General features: G+C 36.2%; 1 protein-coding gene across 6 annotated transcripts in view; it reads left to right on the top strand.

Annotated features, from left to right (window-relative positions):
* The window catches only part of Tti1 (Telo2 interacting protein 1), a 729,405-nt gene that overhangs the window by 614,066 nt on the left and 96,293 nt on the right, over positions 1–19,046 (top strand). For all 6 annotated transcript variants that reach the window (XM_090394772.1, XM_090394775.1, XM_090394771.1 and 3 more), the window contains one exon: positions 14,413–14,528. In XM_090394772.1, coding sequence (XP_090250898.1) covers positions 14,413–14,528 — 116 coding nt within the window. The remainder of the gene's footprint in view (positions 1–14,412; positions 14,529–19,046) is intronic.

The raw sequence follows: 19,046 nt of genomic DNA, 5'->3' as shown, positions 1-19,046 counted from the left end.
AAATGGAGGAGTTACTGGCACCCCAGTTGATTAATTAGAGGATTAATTACATGCCCATGAGAGCCGTCACCCCCACATTGCATGTTTACTGTTAGAGAACAGAACATGGAGATGACACAGGGCAAGTGCCACTTCATGCTTCCAGTAGATGGGGATATAGTATTTCACCAGGTGTCTGAAGTGACCTACCATCTAAAGATCTAGCATGTTTCTTCTAACTAGAAAAGATATGCTTTTAAGATGGTACATTCCTTGCCATACTCCATTTGTGGAAACAGGCCATGCTATGGAATGCTAAGGCTGTTTGACTATGAGAGGATATATATATATATTTGTATAAAGAGAATTTAATGACTGAAACCGAGAATAATTGTAAGGTTTTAATGGTATAACACACTACTAGTTTCGGCTTTTGACAGCCTTCTTCAGGTCTCTTTTAAAAATAGGAAACAGCAATAAAAACACTGAAGTTTAAAAAAACTGAGAAACACAGGAAAAAATTGCAGGACATAATTAACATAGAAAAAACGTTGTAGTTACATTTAATTTGTTCTTTCAATATTCAATGTTTTTCAGTACTGGTGTTCAAGAGAGACTGCAAGCACGCACTCACCAAACAGTGCCACAATCGAAAGAACAACTTAAATGTAACTACAGCATTTTTTCATGTTAATTATGTACTGCAATTTTTTCCTGTGTTTCTCAGTTTTTTTAAACTTCAGTGTTTTTATTGCTGTTTCCTATTTTTAAAAGACACCTGAAGAAGGCTGTCAAAAGCCAAAACTAGTAGTGTGTTATGCCATTAAAATCTTACAATTATTCTCGGTTTCAGTCATTAAATTCTCTTTATACAAATGTATCAAAACAGCCGAGTCAATGTTCCTCAACACACACAAACACACACACACACACATATATATATATATATTATATATATATATATATTTATGAAGAATTGAATGACTAGAACCGAGATTTAAGTAAAAAGGTTTTAATATAAAAACACTACTAGTTTCGGCCTGTAACAGCCTTCTTCAGGTGACATTATAAAAGAAAGAAAAAAAACACTAAACATTGAAGGTTAAAAGACTATGAACAACGTAGACAGTCTCTATACATAATTAGCATGAAAACGTTGTAGTTGTATTTGGAGCTGTTCTTTCGTTTGTTGCATTGTTGGGAGAGTGCGTGCTTGCAGCATCAGGTGAACGCCAGATGATTACAGCTGAATGACTATCTGGGAGGTTGTAGCTCAAGTTGTTATTTAGATGAACAGGACTGAAGATGATTTCTCTAGATTCCACGATTTTTCTCTCTAGTTCGTCACTGCAACAGAAGATGTTAGTAGATTTTTTTTCCCAGCAGACTTTCTGACTTTGGTTTTCATCATTAGGATTAGCCAAAAAAAGGATATGACTTGATAATGCACTGGCTCGCTGTCTCTTGTAAGTAATGTCCCTCATGTGTTCTTCCATATGCAATTCGACAGATTTATCTGTATGCCCAAAATAAGGAATATCACAATCACACAATATTTTATATACACCAGGGTATTTGAGTTGATGATGACAAGGTTTTGGGTGGCTTATTAAGAAACGGATCTTTGGAAGTGGAGTGAACAAGGTTCTGATATTGTATTTTCTTAGAACTTTTGCTAATTTATGTGAAACAGTACTTATGTATGGAATAGATATATTGCCTTTGAATCTATTTGTTTCTTCGGAGTGATGTCTAGGAGGATTAAGAAGGAATTTTTCAATGATTCTCTTGGAATATCCATTAACTTCGAAAGAAGTTTTCAGATGGTTTATTTCTGTAAGAAGTTCATTTGGGTCATCAAGAAGAGAACGGGCTCTATGTCCCAAGGTGGAAATTATTCCAAGCTTATGAGAAGGGAAATGATGGGACTGACTGTGCAGATATCTGTTGATATGTGTGAGCTTTCTATATATTGATATTTTGAGTTTACCAGAAGAGTGAGTCAGTTTGACATCAAGAAAAGGCAAGGGATTATCCGTTTCAAGCTTGGCAGTAAACTTAATACTTTGATGTTGGCTATTGAGATGTTCGAGGAAAACCATAAGGAATTCATGTACATGGCTCTAAACAATGAAGGCATCATCCACATAGCATTTCCAAACTTTAGGTGTTAAAATAAAGGAAGAGATAGCTTTGGTTTCAAAATCCTCTAAGTAAATATTTGCGAGTACAGGGGATAAAGCTCCTCAAGGGGTCACTTTAGTGAGTATGGGCATGGCACACCCGAGGTACCTGATGCTGGACCATGCCTTATTTCATGTAATATACATCTGTTATATTATCTGTAGACTGGTCCCTCCCCCTTTTTTCTTTCCTTCTCTCTTTTCTTCTTGCTACCTTCCCCCCAATGCTATTAGAGTATTCGAGGGCTAGGGGTGAATCTTCCCTATTTTGCTATTTCATCTTATGTGGAAAGGGCCTCTGCAACCCTACCACTTTCTTCTAGCAGTGACTTCATTCCAAAATGCTACTATGATTGTGCCTAATAACGCATCTCATGCTGCATCAGCTGTCGCGCAGAATAATCAGAGCCGCGTTCAGGGCTTAGGCAGAGGGTCCTTTGAGAAGTATGTTACAGTCTCCATCAAAAGTCAGTGATACTCTGAATGAGCAACACAGAATGTGTAAGATTAATCTTAGAAAGGAATTTTACATAGGCACATGGAATGTCTGGGGTTTACAGATGGGTACTCTTGAGATTGTCTGTAAAGAGATGGATAGGTATAAAATTGACATCTTGGGAATTACAGAGACCAGATGGAATGGAGAAGGTCACTTCAAAAGACAGGATGGTAAGCTAGTTATTTACTCAGGTGGTGACTCAAAACATCATGGGGTAGCTGTGGTACTGAAGACAGCTCAGGCAAGAAGCCTTCTTGGTTATAACCCTATTAATGATAGGATACTCTCCATTTGACTTAAGGCTCAGCCTACCAGTATCAATTGTGGTAGTTTATGCACCCCACACAGATAGGCCTGAAAAAGAGAGTGAAGAATTCTATGAAAACTTACAAACTGTTTTGGACTGCCTACCAAGGAGAGACATACTGTACATCTTAGGAGACTTAAATGCAAAAGTGGGAAAGAGTATGAGAGTCAGGCCAGAGTGTGGCGTGTTTGGTCTGGGTGAACGTAACACCCATGGTGAAAGACTGTTAGAATTTGCCCGTTCTAACAGATTAGTTATTACCAATGCCTGCTTCCAGAAACATCCACGACGGACCTATATTTGGACATCTAACATTGATAGGTCAAGGCATTAGATTGATTACATCCTGGCTCTCCAGTGGTGGAAGACAAGCATCTCTGATGTGCATACTTGTCCTGGAGCAGATTGTTGTACAGACCATCAGCTGGTAAGAGCCAAAGTAAGACTAAGACTCCGAAAACTTCTAGGTCAGGCACATTCCACTAGATTGGATGTTAGAGTAATTCCTAGTGGATTCACAGAAGAAACATCAACTCGGCCGGATGATTTTTTGGAGGCCAATGAGGAAATCTCACCAGAAATGCTTTGGGAAGGAGTCAAGATGATAATACAGGATACAGCGAAGATGTATCTTGGCCCAATAAGAAAACCAAGTGACCCATGGATATCAGATTCAACATGGGAACTAATCAAAAGAAGGTGGTTGGAAAAACAAAGAGACACAGGGACCAAAGAATACAAGAGATTACATAGAGAAATTAGAAGAGCCATCAAGCAGGACAAGGAAACGTTCTATACTAATAAATGTGAAGAAATAGAGTTCCAAATGAGGGCATAATTATAAAAGGATGTTTTATTTAGTTCGTGACTTAAAGCACAAGTTTAAGCCTAAATTGAATGTCATCAAAGACAGGAATGGATCATTACTAACAGAAGAGTTGGAAATCAAAAACAGATGGAAAGAATACTGTGAGGAACTGTACAGCAGAGTGGATAAAGAAAATGTGGAGTCCTCCCACCAAGAAAATTTTGATTTGGAACCTCCTCCACTTAGGCATGAAGTTGAAAGAGCAGTTAAGCAGCTCAACAGCAATAAGGTCCCAGGTGCAGATGAAATCCCAGCAGAGTTAATTAAGGCCACAGGGGATGGAGGGATAAGAGTGTTTCATAGATTGATTACAAGGATATGGGAGACAGGATCATGGCCTAGAGACTGGAAGAAGTCAGTTTTAATACCACTACACAAGAAAGGTGATGTGAAGGCATGCAAGAATTATAGACCTATTAGTTTGATATCTCATGCAAGCAAAATTTTATTAAAGATCATGCTAAATAGGATTGAGGCCAAAGTTGAGGTAGAGATGCCCTAGGAACAAGCAGGTTTTAGGAAAGGTAGGGGCACCAGAGATCAGATCCTTTGCCTTAGACAGATCATAGAAAAATATAAAGAATTCAGACTTCCTCTGGTAATGTGTTTCTTAGACTACTCTAAAGCTTTTGACTGTGTTGAGCATGTGAAACTGTGGGAAGTAATGAAAAGAATGGGTTTTCCTCAACACACTATCAGGTTGATAGCCAACTTGTATAAGAAGCAAGAAGCCACAGTAAGAACAGGTGTTGGATTGACTGACTGGCTTCAAGTTGGAAAAGGAGTTAGACAAGGATGTTTACTTTCTCCTCACTTGATTAGTATATATGCAGAGGACATCATGCGTGAAGCATTGGATGAGCTCAAGACAGGAATTACGATAGGAGGTAGATTGATCAGTAATCTGAGGTATGCTAATGATACAGTACTCCTTTGTAATGACATGGAAGAACTAGGACTAATTCTTGACAAAGTTAACAAGATCAGTAATAACAGAGGACTTCAACTCAATTCTAGCAAGACAAAGATCATGGTTCTCAAAGGAAAAACAAACAGAGAAGCTCTTGAGAAACAAGTGTATCTTAATGGAGAAAGAATTGAGGAAGTCAGCAAGTTTGAGTACCTGGGATCCATTATTAATGTGAAGAATTGCTGTTCAGAAGATGTCAGAAAAAGGTTAGGAATGGCTAAAATAACAGTCAGAGACCTGTCTAAAATCTGGAAGGATGGATCTATCTCCATGGGAACGAAGTTGAGAATTTTAGATGCAGTTGTTTTTCCAACAGCGACTTATGGTTTGAGACTTGGAACCTAAAGAAGTCAGATAAGAAACGGATATCTGCTTTTGAGATGTGGTGTTACAGAACGCTGTTGAGGATATCATATACTGAAATGTGTACAAATGAATGGGTGTTAGAAAAAATTAGTAGAACTTTAAGGCTCCTTAAGGATATTGACAGAAGAAAGTTAAAATATTTTGGACACATAGAAAGGATGGAAGGAGGACTTCTCAGAACAGTAATAGAAGGTAAAGTTCCTGGAAAAAGAGGCAGGGGTAGATCATCAATGAGATAGATGGATGGCGTGTGTGGAGTGACTGATCTTCAGAGAGTCGAAGCTGCCAGAAAAGCAAACAACAGGACTACATGGCGAGGCCTGGTGTGGAACATCATCGAGCATCGGAGTGACCATACGGCATCTGTAGATGCCCAGTGAACATAGAGAGAGAGAAAGAGACAGGGGGATAGAGGATTATCACCCATAGCTAGTCCATGATTTTGTTTATATATATTATCTTGAAATTTGAAGTAACCGGACCTGATGCAATGTGTAAGCAAGGCTAACATTTTTTTGGATAACTTGGCCTTGAGTAATGTTAGTACTTCATCTGTTGGGAACATAACTTCTTCTACAAAGAAGTTATGTTCAAGCTAGCCATGATGTCATCTTCATTAACTGTAATATCCTTGATGTATGTAAAAAATATGTAGTGTTCTTGGTAAAGGATGGTGACTTGCCTGTAAAACCTTTTAGGTATTTGGCAAGATATTTTGAAAGATTGTACGTAGGAGAATTGATACCTTCTACAATTGGGTGTAATGGGGTGTTCTCTTTATGGATTTTAGGAACACCATATATGCGAGGAATTAACGGATGGAGAGAGCGTAGAGATAAACAAATGTTTTGGGATAATTCAGTTGTTGTTTTTAATAAGTTTTTGTACGATTTTGAAGTTCACGAGTTGGATCTCTCTCTCAAGTATTGAGTAGGTATCATTATGTAGTAATTCAAGCATTTTATTCTGGTAATCTACATAGTTGAGGATGACTGTTGCATTGCCTTTATCCGCAGGGAGGATGATTATATCTCTGTTGTTTTTTAAACTTATAATAGCTTTGCGTTCAGTTGAAGTAATGTTGTCTGCAAGTGGTTTTGCATTATTGATAATAAAGATTGATTCAATACATAGAAGATTTGCATCTTGTGGAGGGAGAAAAGAAGTAGCTTTTTCTATTTTTGTGAGTAGTGTCTCCTTTGGTATTAATTTTGGGGAAGGAATAAAGTTTAGACCTTTACTAAGGATGCTTTTTTCTACATCTGAAAGTATATAAGAAGATTTGTTGATAACGACTTTGTCAATATTGATGTGTGGTTTTGAGAAGTTCCTATTATTTTGTAATCTTTTTAATGTTTCAAATTTACTTATAAGATTTACTTTGTTATTATATTGTATTCTGGCTGCTTGAGATTCACAGTATGTATTAAAGGGATGCCAACTTTCATTATCAAGAGATTCTTCCAGTTTCTCAGCTATGGTTCTTTTTTTATTGAAAAGAAATGCGAGAGTTCGTTTAGTATCCGAGATTCTTTCAGACAGTAGGTCTAATTTAGCTTTATGATAGATTCTCTTCGCACGTTCAGTTGTTATGTTTTCTTTAAAGCATATAAATTTAGGAAAGACAGCATGAAGTTTGCAATGTTTCAAGAAGACCAACCTGTTGATGTTTAGTCCAATCCTCTTCAGTGTCTTGTTAAAGTTTCTTTTATTATTGATAATAGAAGCCTCATCATGAAGGTTATAGCTGACAGAATGATCATTAACTCGGTTAACATACATATTTTTATGAAGAATTGAATGACTCTTCTGAATGATGATAGGTTATAGATGACAGAATGATCATTCTGTCATCTATAACCTTCATGACGAGGCTTCTATTATCAATAATAAATGAAACTTCAACAAGATGCTAATAACATCAAGTTCCTTTCTAATATCTTCAGTTTTAATATGATTCTGCCATTTATACTATCAGTACACTTCCCAAATTTTTCTCAGAACACTCATATCTGTGGTCTCTAGTCTTTGACCAAGTGCTATACTTCTATCCCAACTCTCAGATCCATAACTTAAAAAAAACTGGGTTGAACGTTGTCTTGTATATACTGCTAGTTTCGTGTTTTGGCTAATTTCTCTCTTATTCCATGTAAATTGATTCAGCTGGCTAGTCTTGTAGAGAATTTTGTTAATAGTGTTTTGGCTGTACCCATTTTTTTGAAAAGTATTGCTGATAACTTTAAATTTGTCTTTCAGCGCTTGTTCTTTGGAGCAGATCTTCAAAGCCCTGTTTTTTTTAGAGTATTAATGACACCTAGTTTTTGTGTTGGGTGGTGGTTGGAGTTTGTGTTTATATTGGCCAGTATGTGTCGGTTTCCAGTAAACAGTGAAGGAAAGACAAGTGTATCTAGAAACAGAAGTGTGTTCTGTATTTCAATCTAAATTGTGAACTGTATGCATTTGTGTTGTTTGTTTAGGTGGCTAAGGAAAATGTCTAGTGTCTGGCAGCCATGGGACCAGATCGCGAAAACATCGTCAACGTATCTAAGCCAGACTTTGGGTTTTAAAGGAGAGGAATCTAGAGCGTGTTGCTCAAAATGTTCCATATAAAAGTTAGCAATAGGGGGGGAATAATGGCAAGCCCATGGCTGTAGCTTCTTTTTGTAGATAGAAAGCGTTTTGCCATACAAAATAACCAGAACATAATACATGTGCAAAGAGCACCGTGATATCTGGAGGGAATTTGTTCTGTAAAAGAAAGATTGTGTCATTTATTGGGACATTCGTAAAGAGGCAGAGATGTCAAAACTGACTAATAAATCATCTTTTTCTAATGTAATGTAATGTCTTTGATTATGTTTATGAAGTGTTGTGTGTTTCTGATATAGGAGAGGGAATGACCTACCAACTCCTTGAGTGTTGCCTCTAATTTCTTGGCTAGGTGATAATTCAGGCTGTCTATACCTTCGATTATCTGCCGGAGCGGTTTGTGCATCTTGGTAGACCATAAATTCTCAGGGAACGAGCATAGTGTGGAAGTAATATTTTGACTGTATATCTCAGGTCCATGTAGGAATTGATTTAATTAGTGTCTCTTTTTTTGTCGTAGTTAACAAATTGGTATCTACTATTGTCCAAGACTAGCAGATTCATTTTTTCTAAATAAGTGGTTCGGTATTAGAATAATGGTGGCACTTCCTTTATTGGCTCTAGTTATTACGATGTTCGGATTTGATTTTAATGATTTCACCGCTGTTAATTTGTGTTTTGTTAAGTTGCTTGTTATTGTTTTCTTATGATTTATATTTAAAATGTTGGTGGATTCTAAACTTATTTTCTCTGCTATGTTATTCAGGATGAATCTTAAGCCTCTCCCCATTTTGTACTCTACTCTGCAGACCCTGGATTAAATCCACAATTATTTATACATATAGTGAAATATGTTTATAATGGGACAAACTGCAATGGTGAGAGACATATATATGGTACAACAGAACCAAGTATCATTGGACGAGGAGTAAGACAAGCTGTTCTGTTTCACCAATTTTGTTTAACATGTATTCTGAAGCAGTGTTAAAAGAAGCACTGGAGAATTCAGAAGAAGGAATAAAGATTGGAGGTAGAGAGATATTTGCAATATGGTATACAGATGACAAGGCATTATTATCAAATACTGACACAGACTACAACATCCGTTGAACAGATTACTGGAATCCTGTATCAATTATGGAATGAAAATTAACATAAGAAAAACAAAGGTAATGAAAATAGCAAGGAAAGAGGCAAATATGGATATCAGAATAAATGGGGAAAAATTGAATCCAGTAAAGACATTTAAATATCTAGGAAGTGTGATTAGCTGTGATGGAAGATGCAAAAGTGACATAAAAGCAAGAATAACCTTTAATAAAAAATGGAATTTATTCAGAAGTAAAATGGACAGAAACCTAAAGAAAAGACTAATAAAATGTTATGTGTAGAGTGTTGCCCTCTATGCAACTGAAACTTGCACATTGAAGAAAGAAAAAATTAAGATTTTGGAAAGCTTTAAGATGTGGATTTGGAGAAGGATGGAAAAAATTAAATGGGCAGATAAAATAACTAATGAGGAGGTCTTAAAAAGAGTAGAAGAGAAAGAAGTCTATTAAAGAGGATAAAAAGAAGAAATGGAAACTGGATCAGGCATATTCTGAGAGGAAACGGAATCATCAGAGATGCCATCGAAGGAAAAAGACCAAGAGGAAGAGGGAAAACAATGCTGGATGACATGCTGAATGGAGACAGGTACACAACCTTGAAAGAGAAGGCTCAGAACAGAGGAGAGTGGAAGGGAAGTTTTTGCCACTAAGAGAAGAACCTGCTCAATTGCAGAATACTTAAGAAGAGAAGATAGTGGAATACATACACCCAAAATCACCTTGATTGTTGCATCTCTTCTGTGAAAAATAAAATTCCTCAAAATTTAAAAAAAAAATTTAAAGCTAATTTTAAATATAGCCAATTTTGAAGCTTAAAACTTTACATAGAGGACCAAATGAACATTTGATAATTTTATGGAGAGAGAAATATTCCTGATGGGTGGCAATAAATTAAGTGTTGGTATTCTGTTATTTTCATTGCTTCCTCCCTCCTAGGTGGCCTCTTGAAAATGAAGAAAACTGTATTAACAAATCAGGTGAGTACTGAAACAAGTGTGTCAATATGACATAATCCTTGTAATTGTAATTTTGTGCTCTGTCTCATATTGACTTCAGTTTTTGGCACAATATTTATTTGCAATTTTTTGTTATTCTATCCTATCTTGATCTCTCATCTTTATTAAGAATACTGAATACTGCCTGGATATATTGTCATTTTTATCAATTCCCCCCCCCCATATGATCTTTTCAGCATCTGATGCAGCATTTCCACAAAGCTGATCTGCTGTAGCATATGCTAACTTATGCATAACTAACGTAGTTAAATGCTAACTTTTAACTCGAACATCTGAAAGTCTGCTAGGTGATCATTATCATCAGGAAACTTCAGATAGTTCATTTTCTTCCTCCTACTGTCCCTCCATTATCATGATTCTGCAATACTTTGTTTATAACATGTTCAAGGATGCAATTAAATATTATTGGTGATAGCTTGTATCACAGTCTCACTCCATGTTCCACTGGGGGGGGAACCTACTATAGCTCCCTTTGATTACAATCACCATCTCAAGACAAATACAAGGATGCAGTGGATGGTGTTATCTTCCTATGTATTCCATTACATGTAGCTTTCCAAAGAGCATTATACCAAATAAAGTCAAAGGCTTGCTGTAGTTAATAAAGTTATGGCACATTAATTTGTTACATTCTATATATTTTTCTCCAGTGATATCCTATCCGATCCTATTCCCTCAGCCATATGGGTAGTGGGGATAGCTATATGCTACCATACTAGGGAGATGATTATGAGCAAGATGTTTCCCGTTGCCGTAGTATATTTTGTGGCTGTTGCTGGTTGTGTGTCATGGGATTGGATTGCCTGTTTTGAGGGATGAAAAACCTGAGTTGCTGAGAGAAAACCCACCACCTCAGTATAAGACCACTTAACTCACCTTTAGTCGAAAGAGAGACCAGATAAAGGTTCCTCACGTCACTGATGGGAACTCACGTCACTGACGGGAATTGAACCCAGCTCTTTCCAACCAAAGGTCTTTGCCTATACTGACTGAGCTACAGAAGCTCACTCTAGTGATATGGAGTGTAAATATATGATATGAGCTGCTGCTTCTGTTCTTCTTAAATTCATCCTGAAAGTCTGAGAAATTTTGATTCCGTTTTGTTTCATTTCAAGAAAGTAAAATTTCTGAAAAAAAAAAAAAAGATTTTGCCTATGTGGCTGATAAAACGAAATACAGATATCCCTTGATTAGCGTGATTAATTAATCCCTCGGTGTTACCACGTATATATCAAAATCGCATTAATCAAATATAATAATCAATGCTAAAAATTACAATTCGTCCATGATCGATTACTGTATTAATGATTCATTTTATATGGCACTCTTTTAGGAAAGAAAAAAAATGAATGCAAAGTAAATGTTTAATAAATGCTTGTATCTGCATCAGTTATTGCAATTTTTTATCAAAAAAAGTTATCAGAAGTCGTTTTAACAGTTTTAGCATAAATTCTATGATAACAAGCAAAATGACTCTCTAGACCTCGGCAAATAAGCATTCTTCAGTTAACATCTGGATCCATATCCATTACTTGCTGTTTAAGTGATTCTAAACTGCAAAATATTCCATCCAGTTCTTTCATTGTTATCTCCTTTGGAACTTCATCTTACATTCCATTTGTTCGTTGTCTTCATATGTGAGTTGTTCAATTTCAAGAAGATCATTGTCACTGAAGGCTTTTGAGTTTGAATCCAATAAATCTTTAACATCTTCTGCATCAACACCATCAAAACCAAAGTCTTCACCAATTGCAATGATTTCTTCAGCCACGTTGTTCACAGGATTTTGAATACCACCTAAGTCATCAGTGCATTCTGGGAAAAGATTTTTCCAAACAGTTCTCGTGCAGCTGAAAGACACTTGCTCCCACAAGTCATGAATGTTTTCAATTGCATGTTTAATGGTAAAACTTTTCCAAAATTCTTGTAGCGTAATCGCATTTTCTCCCGTTGTTGTTTCTACTGCCTTTGAGAATGTCTTTTTAAGAAAATAAGCTTTGAAATTTGCAATGAAGCTCATGTCCATGGGTTGTAGCAATGATGTCGTATTTGGTAGAAAAAAATAAAATTTTCACTTCACACAGATCATTAAGAGAATTTGGATGACCAGGTGCATTATCTAAATGCAAAGTTCTGCTGTATTTTTTAAATACACCAGAACAATTGGAGCTTGTAATATACCCACTCTTAATGCTTAATGGGAGGAATGACATCATCTGCTTACAACTTTCTTTCTTTCTTTCAGCCAGGAAAAAACACTCCTTGAGGCTTGCATGTTTTTGCATGGTAAATTTAAAGGCGTGTTAATCAAAACTCTTGCCGCGTATATCAAGGGATTATCACAATTAATTTCGCTGCGTTAATCCAATCCCGCGTTGAGCAAGGGATACCTGTAATCTAAAATTATTTTGATTTTTTTTTCTTTTCTTATTTTGGATTAGGAATAAGAATAGCTGTGTACCACTCGCTTGCCCACATTTGCCATAATCCCACCCTTTGTAGAACAAAGGGTGGGATTGTGGTAGCAGATTTTTTTAAAGTGCATTAACAATACTTTTTCCTATTTTATCAGCATTCCTAATGGAATATTGTTGATTCCTGCTGCTCTGCCTGTTTTTGATCTAGGAATAGCTCTTTCTACTTTTACCATGATCACTATTTCCTGAAAAATCTTTTTACAAAAATCCCACCCCTAAAAGGCTGTAAACCTTTATTATATTCACACTATATGTGAAATAAGGATTAGACAAACTGAAAACTCTTTTTAATCACTTCATATCTTCTCTGTTTAATAGGATACTGGTCTCACAATGGTTGACAAAAATTATCAATCCACGTTATCTTGGTGGGCCAAGTGGATCTCATTTAAAGTGTCTCTCCTGTTTTAATCATATCTGTTATAGTAACACCAATTATGTTACTGTAATTTCTGTGAAGGAATTACAGAAGTACCATATCAACAAGTGAGTTCTGCCTATTTTCCATTGATCCATCTTATGTTAATAGTAGGTTTTTCCATCTATTAATCTTAGTTTCCTAATGAAAGCATTGGATGACTATCCAGCATAACATTTGATTATGCTATAGAATCATATTGATGTATGGCTGAAGCAAAGCAAAGTATAATAGAAGCAAGACTGATGGCTCTGGTAATATTGTTACTATGAAGAATGATACAGATTATCAGATAGAAAAAAAAAAAACGTTACAAAGCAGTGCTTGAAAGAAAAAACCATGTGGAAATTACTACTAAATGATATAGAGAAGAGGAAACTGAAATTCTTAGGCTATATTTTAAGAGAAGAATTGACCAATGTGATCGTCATAGGAAAACAGTAAGGAAGAAAAGGTAGAGACCAACTGATATATCATTATATGAAAGATATCGACACTAGATAGACTAAGGTATCATCCAAACCTTAGTCTATCTAGTGTCAATATCTTTGCACCAAAAAAAAAAATGGAGAAACATGACTCAAGCCTGTCATCATGTGCTCAGCATGTAGATATACTAACGACTTCCATCATTGGAGGGCAAGAATTCGGGTTTAAGTCAAACCCTGCATTCATTTCACTTTCACTCTACTTTTTATTGTCTGTATAAGGTATAGAAAGGTTTACTTATGGGCAGTTCATCTTACAGTTTAGACCTTTTACAGTTTAATTCACAACACAAGGTAATAATAGGAAAATAAATAGTATACTTATTTACTTACTGATATTTTGTTGGGTTTATATCCAGCATCTTCAGATCACAAATGGTTTGTCACTGTACAACAATTAGATAATAGTGGAAGTGGTTTAAAACTGTAACCGATAACAGAAAGAACTTAAGTCCTAATTGCCACAATCAGTTGTTAGATAAAAAAAAGGTTTACAGATATTAATTTGATTTAAAATGACTGTTTTCAATATTTTCAGTGAATTGATAGAACCAAACTTGTTGAGGTTTGGTGAATGTTTTAGAGTTGTTACTTGTAAAGACTTCTATCCATCTTCTATATGATCTTAGATCTAGTCACTATGATTTGAAGGGGATGAAGTAACCTTGAAGAGGATACAGAGATAGATAACAAAAATATCAGGACTGTAATGTAGATTGAGAAGATAGACTGAGGGCAGCCTGCATAGTTTAGTGGATAGAAGACAAAGGCGTGAAGGGATATGATTGAGACATTTAAGCTGTTGAAGGGTTATTTATCAGATGACTACTGGGAAGATTTTTCATATGATAGTATGAGCAGAAGGAACAAGGAAAAGTGAGTGGCCTTTCCTGGAAGTTATAAAAGTAAAAGGGTAAGGAGTAAGTTGTATACATTGATCGTGGTAGGAGTACGGAATGTGTTGCCTGAGAGAGTGGTGAAAGTGCAAATGGTGATGAGTTTAAGCTATGTTGCTATACACTTCATATTGACTAGTGTTGACCTCCTACAGTGAGTCTTTTGACTCCATGGGTGTCAAGAAAAGAAGAATAATAATAAGTTTAGTGTATAGTATTAAAACCTAATAAGATTTCATTTTTCTAGGCATTTGATATCATAATGATAATTGCAGAAGTCTGTGGGAATTTTATTCATAAAAGAGCAGTCATTGAACTGTGGCCAATTCTTTCTAATTTTTTGGAAATGCAGAGTAAAGTAAGGTAAGGAACACTAGAGATTATTCTTAATTAATTAATTTATTTTTATTTTTTATTTTTTATTTTTTTTGTGTGTTTGTGTTGTTATTTGATGGAAGAGTATCTAAACCTGCTTGTGTGTAGTGTTAAATTAATCGGAATGTGTATTGGAAACAGGGTGACAGTGTGTGGAATCAAGGAAAGTAAATTTTTTGAGTTTCTGATGAATTAATTGAATCTTAGCAGTATGTTAAGATAGTGGTTAGCATATCTTCTCTCTAACCAACAGATAGTTGGAAGGACCACTTCTGGGTCTGCCTCCCACTGACGAGACCTCAATAAACGTCAAAACCGGTCTGGGTAGTGGCCCTTCCCTTAATGCATAGCATTATACATGTGCTTTGCATGGTGGGAGATGCTGAGACAAGGAGTAAGGAGAGCTTGGTCCACCTTTGCTACGAGTTGCCAACAGATGCACCACCTTGCCTCAGTCCTGAAGATATTTTCACTTTGTTTGCTCACACTTGGATAAAGGATTAAACTAAATTTATTATACCAAAAGATAGTAGGTTCATATTCCACCACTGTGGGCATGGATGTTTCTGATTGTCTTTAGGTGGGGAATGGATTTCATCACCCATTGTGCAACCACCACCCCCAGTTATTGGAGATTTGAAGTCGCTTGAAAAGTTCCATGTTTGGTCTCTAAAGCAGGGTTTTTGGACTATGTTGAAATAAGAAAAAATACAAAAAAAAAAAAAAAAAATTCTAAAATTGATTTTAAAAAATCCAAATCCATTAATGGTACATATGCACTATAGGTTTGCAAATAACCTTTCATTGGTGGGGAACCACATTAAAAAATAATAATAAATAAATAAATAAAATTATGCTTTCAAGTTTTTCAATGTGGTATCAATGCTGCTACTGGTAGGTGAGAGTTATGATGAGGTACTAGTTTGGGAGATGGCCTAACAGAAAAGATTACTGTCAAGAAGGGATGTATGTGAAATTATGAAGCAGATGGTTACGGTAAGCTTTGTATCCACTTGGCATCAGTACTGCAGATTGATGAGCTTTAGGAACAAAAAGATTAATAAAGTACGTAAATTGTTTAAGATGTATCTGACATAAGGATTGCACAGCTGTTTACCAAGAGTTGTGTGCATAAATAGAATGGAATGAAATGGATGAACAATGAAACAATCTGGTTTGAGGTTCTGTGAAATAGATGATTTTAATTTTTTATTTTATTTATTATTATTATTTTTTTAGAATAATATTTTATTGTATATTGATGCAGAATTTATCCTATCACTGTATTTGGTATATTTCATAACATATTTGTTGAGATAGTGCAATATAAAAGTGGTGCCATAAAATTACACAAAAACACCAAAAAATACACAAAAACAGTAGTATAGGAAGAAGGAACACTGAGGACATAAATTGAGAACAAAAAGGCTTCCCATTGAAAAAATAAATAAATAAATAAAAAGCATTCAGGTATCAAAACAAAGATATAGAAAATAAATTTATTTGTGAAATCTCAAGGCAAACAAATCATTAGACAGACAACACTGGAATTAGATTTTGCCAGAAGTGTTTAGTGACACATAAGAAAGGAAAGCAGCAAATAAAGGTGATACACTGAAGCAAGTAAAATATTACTGGGTAATTCTAAGTAAAATAGAATATTATATGGTATGCTGGCTCCCTTATAAAGCGTGTATTTCCTGGAGCAAAAATCAAAAATATAATTTGAGAAGTTGGAGATTGATTGATATAACAGGCCTCGACAGTGTTATGTCAGAGACCGGAGAAAACCGACCTATAGCGTTATAGAGGGTGAGGATAACAAGGGGAATGTAAATGAAAAACTAAAAGTGGGATGTATGGTAAGTTTGAATCATTGTGAAGTTTTCAGAGATGGTCTTAGTTAGGAGGATGAATGGAGAGCAAGAGTTGGTAGATTGCAGAGAGAGAGAGGTGTTGAAAGAGGAAGTGGAATGTCTCGGGAATCTGTTGAGAAGTGTGAAAGAAGAGATTAAGCAACTGGAAAAAATGAGGAAAAGAGCAGTAATAATGAATAGTATGATAGCCATAATGTGTCAAAAGAGAAGCTTGGAATACATGGATGCTTGGAGGGTATTTGAGTACAGAAGGGAACTGTAATGCATCCAGAGAAAATGCTGTTCTCTGAACAAGTCAGTGTGTCAAATGGGGGAATACATCGGGTAATGCTGAATCTAGTGGAGTCTGGAGGGGGGATAATAATAGGTATAGAAACAGTGACATTTTTATTCTTTATACTAATGCCAGGATTATCCGGGATAAAGGAGATGAATTGGTCTCACTGATAGCATCAGCCTGTCCAAAGATTATTGGGATTTCTGAGATGTGGTTGATAGAAAATAATATACTAACAGAAATACTTGTAGAAAGGCTTATATGTTGATAACACATGACTATTAAATTATTTAAGGAATTTACAACGTATACTGGAATACTAATTAAAATAAACTTGAAAGCCAGAATAGAAAACCTCTCACTCCAACATACTAACATAATGGTCAGTTTTGATGTCTCCTCCCTATTCACAAATGTCCCACTCAAGGAAACCTTAGAGCTCATCTGAGTCAAATTTTCTCCCAATATCTCAGCCCTATTTCAGTTCACAATGAACTCAGGCTATTTCGTTTGGCAAGGAAAATTCTACAAACAGATAGAGGGGACAGCCATGGGTTCACCACTCTCCCCACCCTTGGCAAACTTCTTTATGGAGACTTTTGAAGAGAAAGCCTTAAACTCTGCCCCACAAAAACCCACTGTTTGGCTTTGCTACGTAGATGATTTATTCGCTATTTGACCACATGGCTCAGATACATCTACTCCTTCTTAACACACTTAAACAACCAACACCCCAAAATCCAGTTCACCTTAGAAAAAGAGAAAACAACAGTCTCTCTTTCCTAGACACTCTAATCACTTGCCAGCCTGATGGATCTTTGGTATTCTCTGTTTACAGAAAACCCACCCATTCAGGCTGATACATTCCCCAGCAACCCCCCCCACACACACACACACATACAACAATATGGGGTTATAAAAACACTGTATAATAGGGCAAAACTAATCTGTTCAGATGACAATGACCTAACCACTGAACTAAACCACATCCTTAATACTTTCTTAGCCAATGGCTACAACCCCCAAAAAATATTAAAACCAGATAACCACAACCACCCCTCCACCCCCTGCATAATAAAGAATACACTAAATTTATCACCATTCCCTATATCCGGGGAACCTTGAAAAAATAACCAAAATCTTAAAAAAATGTGTCCTAACTTCTTGTTACACCATATAAAAAATTGGCATCCCTTATCTGCTCCACCAAAGACCAACCACTTCCCCTAGACCTACCTGGGGTATACCAGGTCCTTTTGCAGCAGTATACTGGCCTACTTTGGCCAAACAGGCAGGACAGCAAATGTCAGGATTTCAGAACATAAAGACTACATCTGGTTTCACCAGTACAGCCACTCTGAGCTTGCAGACCATGCTCTAGATACCTGCCACAGAATACGTTAGAAGAAAGCCATGTTAATACACCTAAGCAAGTTTAAATATGAAAGATTATTCATAGAATCAGCCTCAGCTCTAAAAAAAACTCTCCAAACCTCAACAAATTTGGGTGCATGAGAATGCCCGAAATTTGGGAAGCTTGCATCACGAGAACATCAGCTCAACCGCCAAAACAACCCAATATAGTCCGCTAGGGGGCACCATAAGGACTCTAGGAACAACAGTACTTTCTCTCTTCTGCCTCATTTGCTTTTTGTAGTGCCTGTGTGCACATGTCATAGTTGTATGTTCCCATTGTGACATTGCCGAAATTTGGGAAGTATTTATTAAAGTTTATTTTAATTAGTATTCCAGTATACGTTGTAAATTCCTTAAATAATTTAATAGTCACTAACAGGAATAGAAGCAGCAGGATACAGCATTTTTTGACAGGAGAAGAAGGGAAAACGTGGTGGTGGAGTACTGCTTATGATAAGTGGTGACTTATCTCAGAGGAGGATTTGGAGGGCAATGGCACTAAGTTTTGAAAGCAAACGGTGTGAGGTTGTGATGGGCATGACAAGGTATTTAGTGGGGGTGTTGCTACAAAGGGAGCATAGAGGGTGAGGAGCAGGAGATGTTTAGGCAGTTGAGCTTGGCAAGTGCAAGAAGAATGATTGTTATGGGAGATTTTAACTACGGTAGTATAAATTGGGAAGAGGAAACTGCATGTAGTAATAAGGGAATGGAATTTCTAGAATTCTTGAGGGACAAATGTCTTAAGCAACATGTAGTAGAAGGAACACGAGGTTCAAGAGTTTTGGATTTGGTCATATCATCAGAAGAGCGGATTGTAACTGAGATGGCATCTCTGCCCTCAGTTGGAGAGAGTGACTATGTTGGTTTTGACTTAGAAGATGAATAGACATGCAGGAGTATCAAAGAGAAAGGTATGTGGCATTATAAAGGGGATTA

The sequence above is a fragment of the Typopeltis vanoorti genome, chromosome 6 (genome assembly GCF_054136105.1).
Source record: "Typopeltis vanoorti isolate ZY-2024b chromosome 6, IOZ_Tvanoo_1.0, whole genome shotgun sequence".
NCBI classification, from domain to species: Eukaryota; Metazoa; Arthropoda; class Arachnida; order Uropygi; family Thelyphonidae; genus Typopeltis; species Typopeltis vanoorti.
The sequence above is the reverse complement of the archived record's forward strand: the minus strand, read 5'-3'. Positions and strand labels throughout refer to the sequence as shown.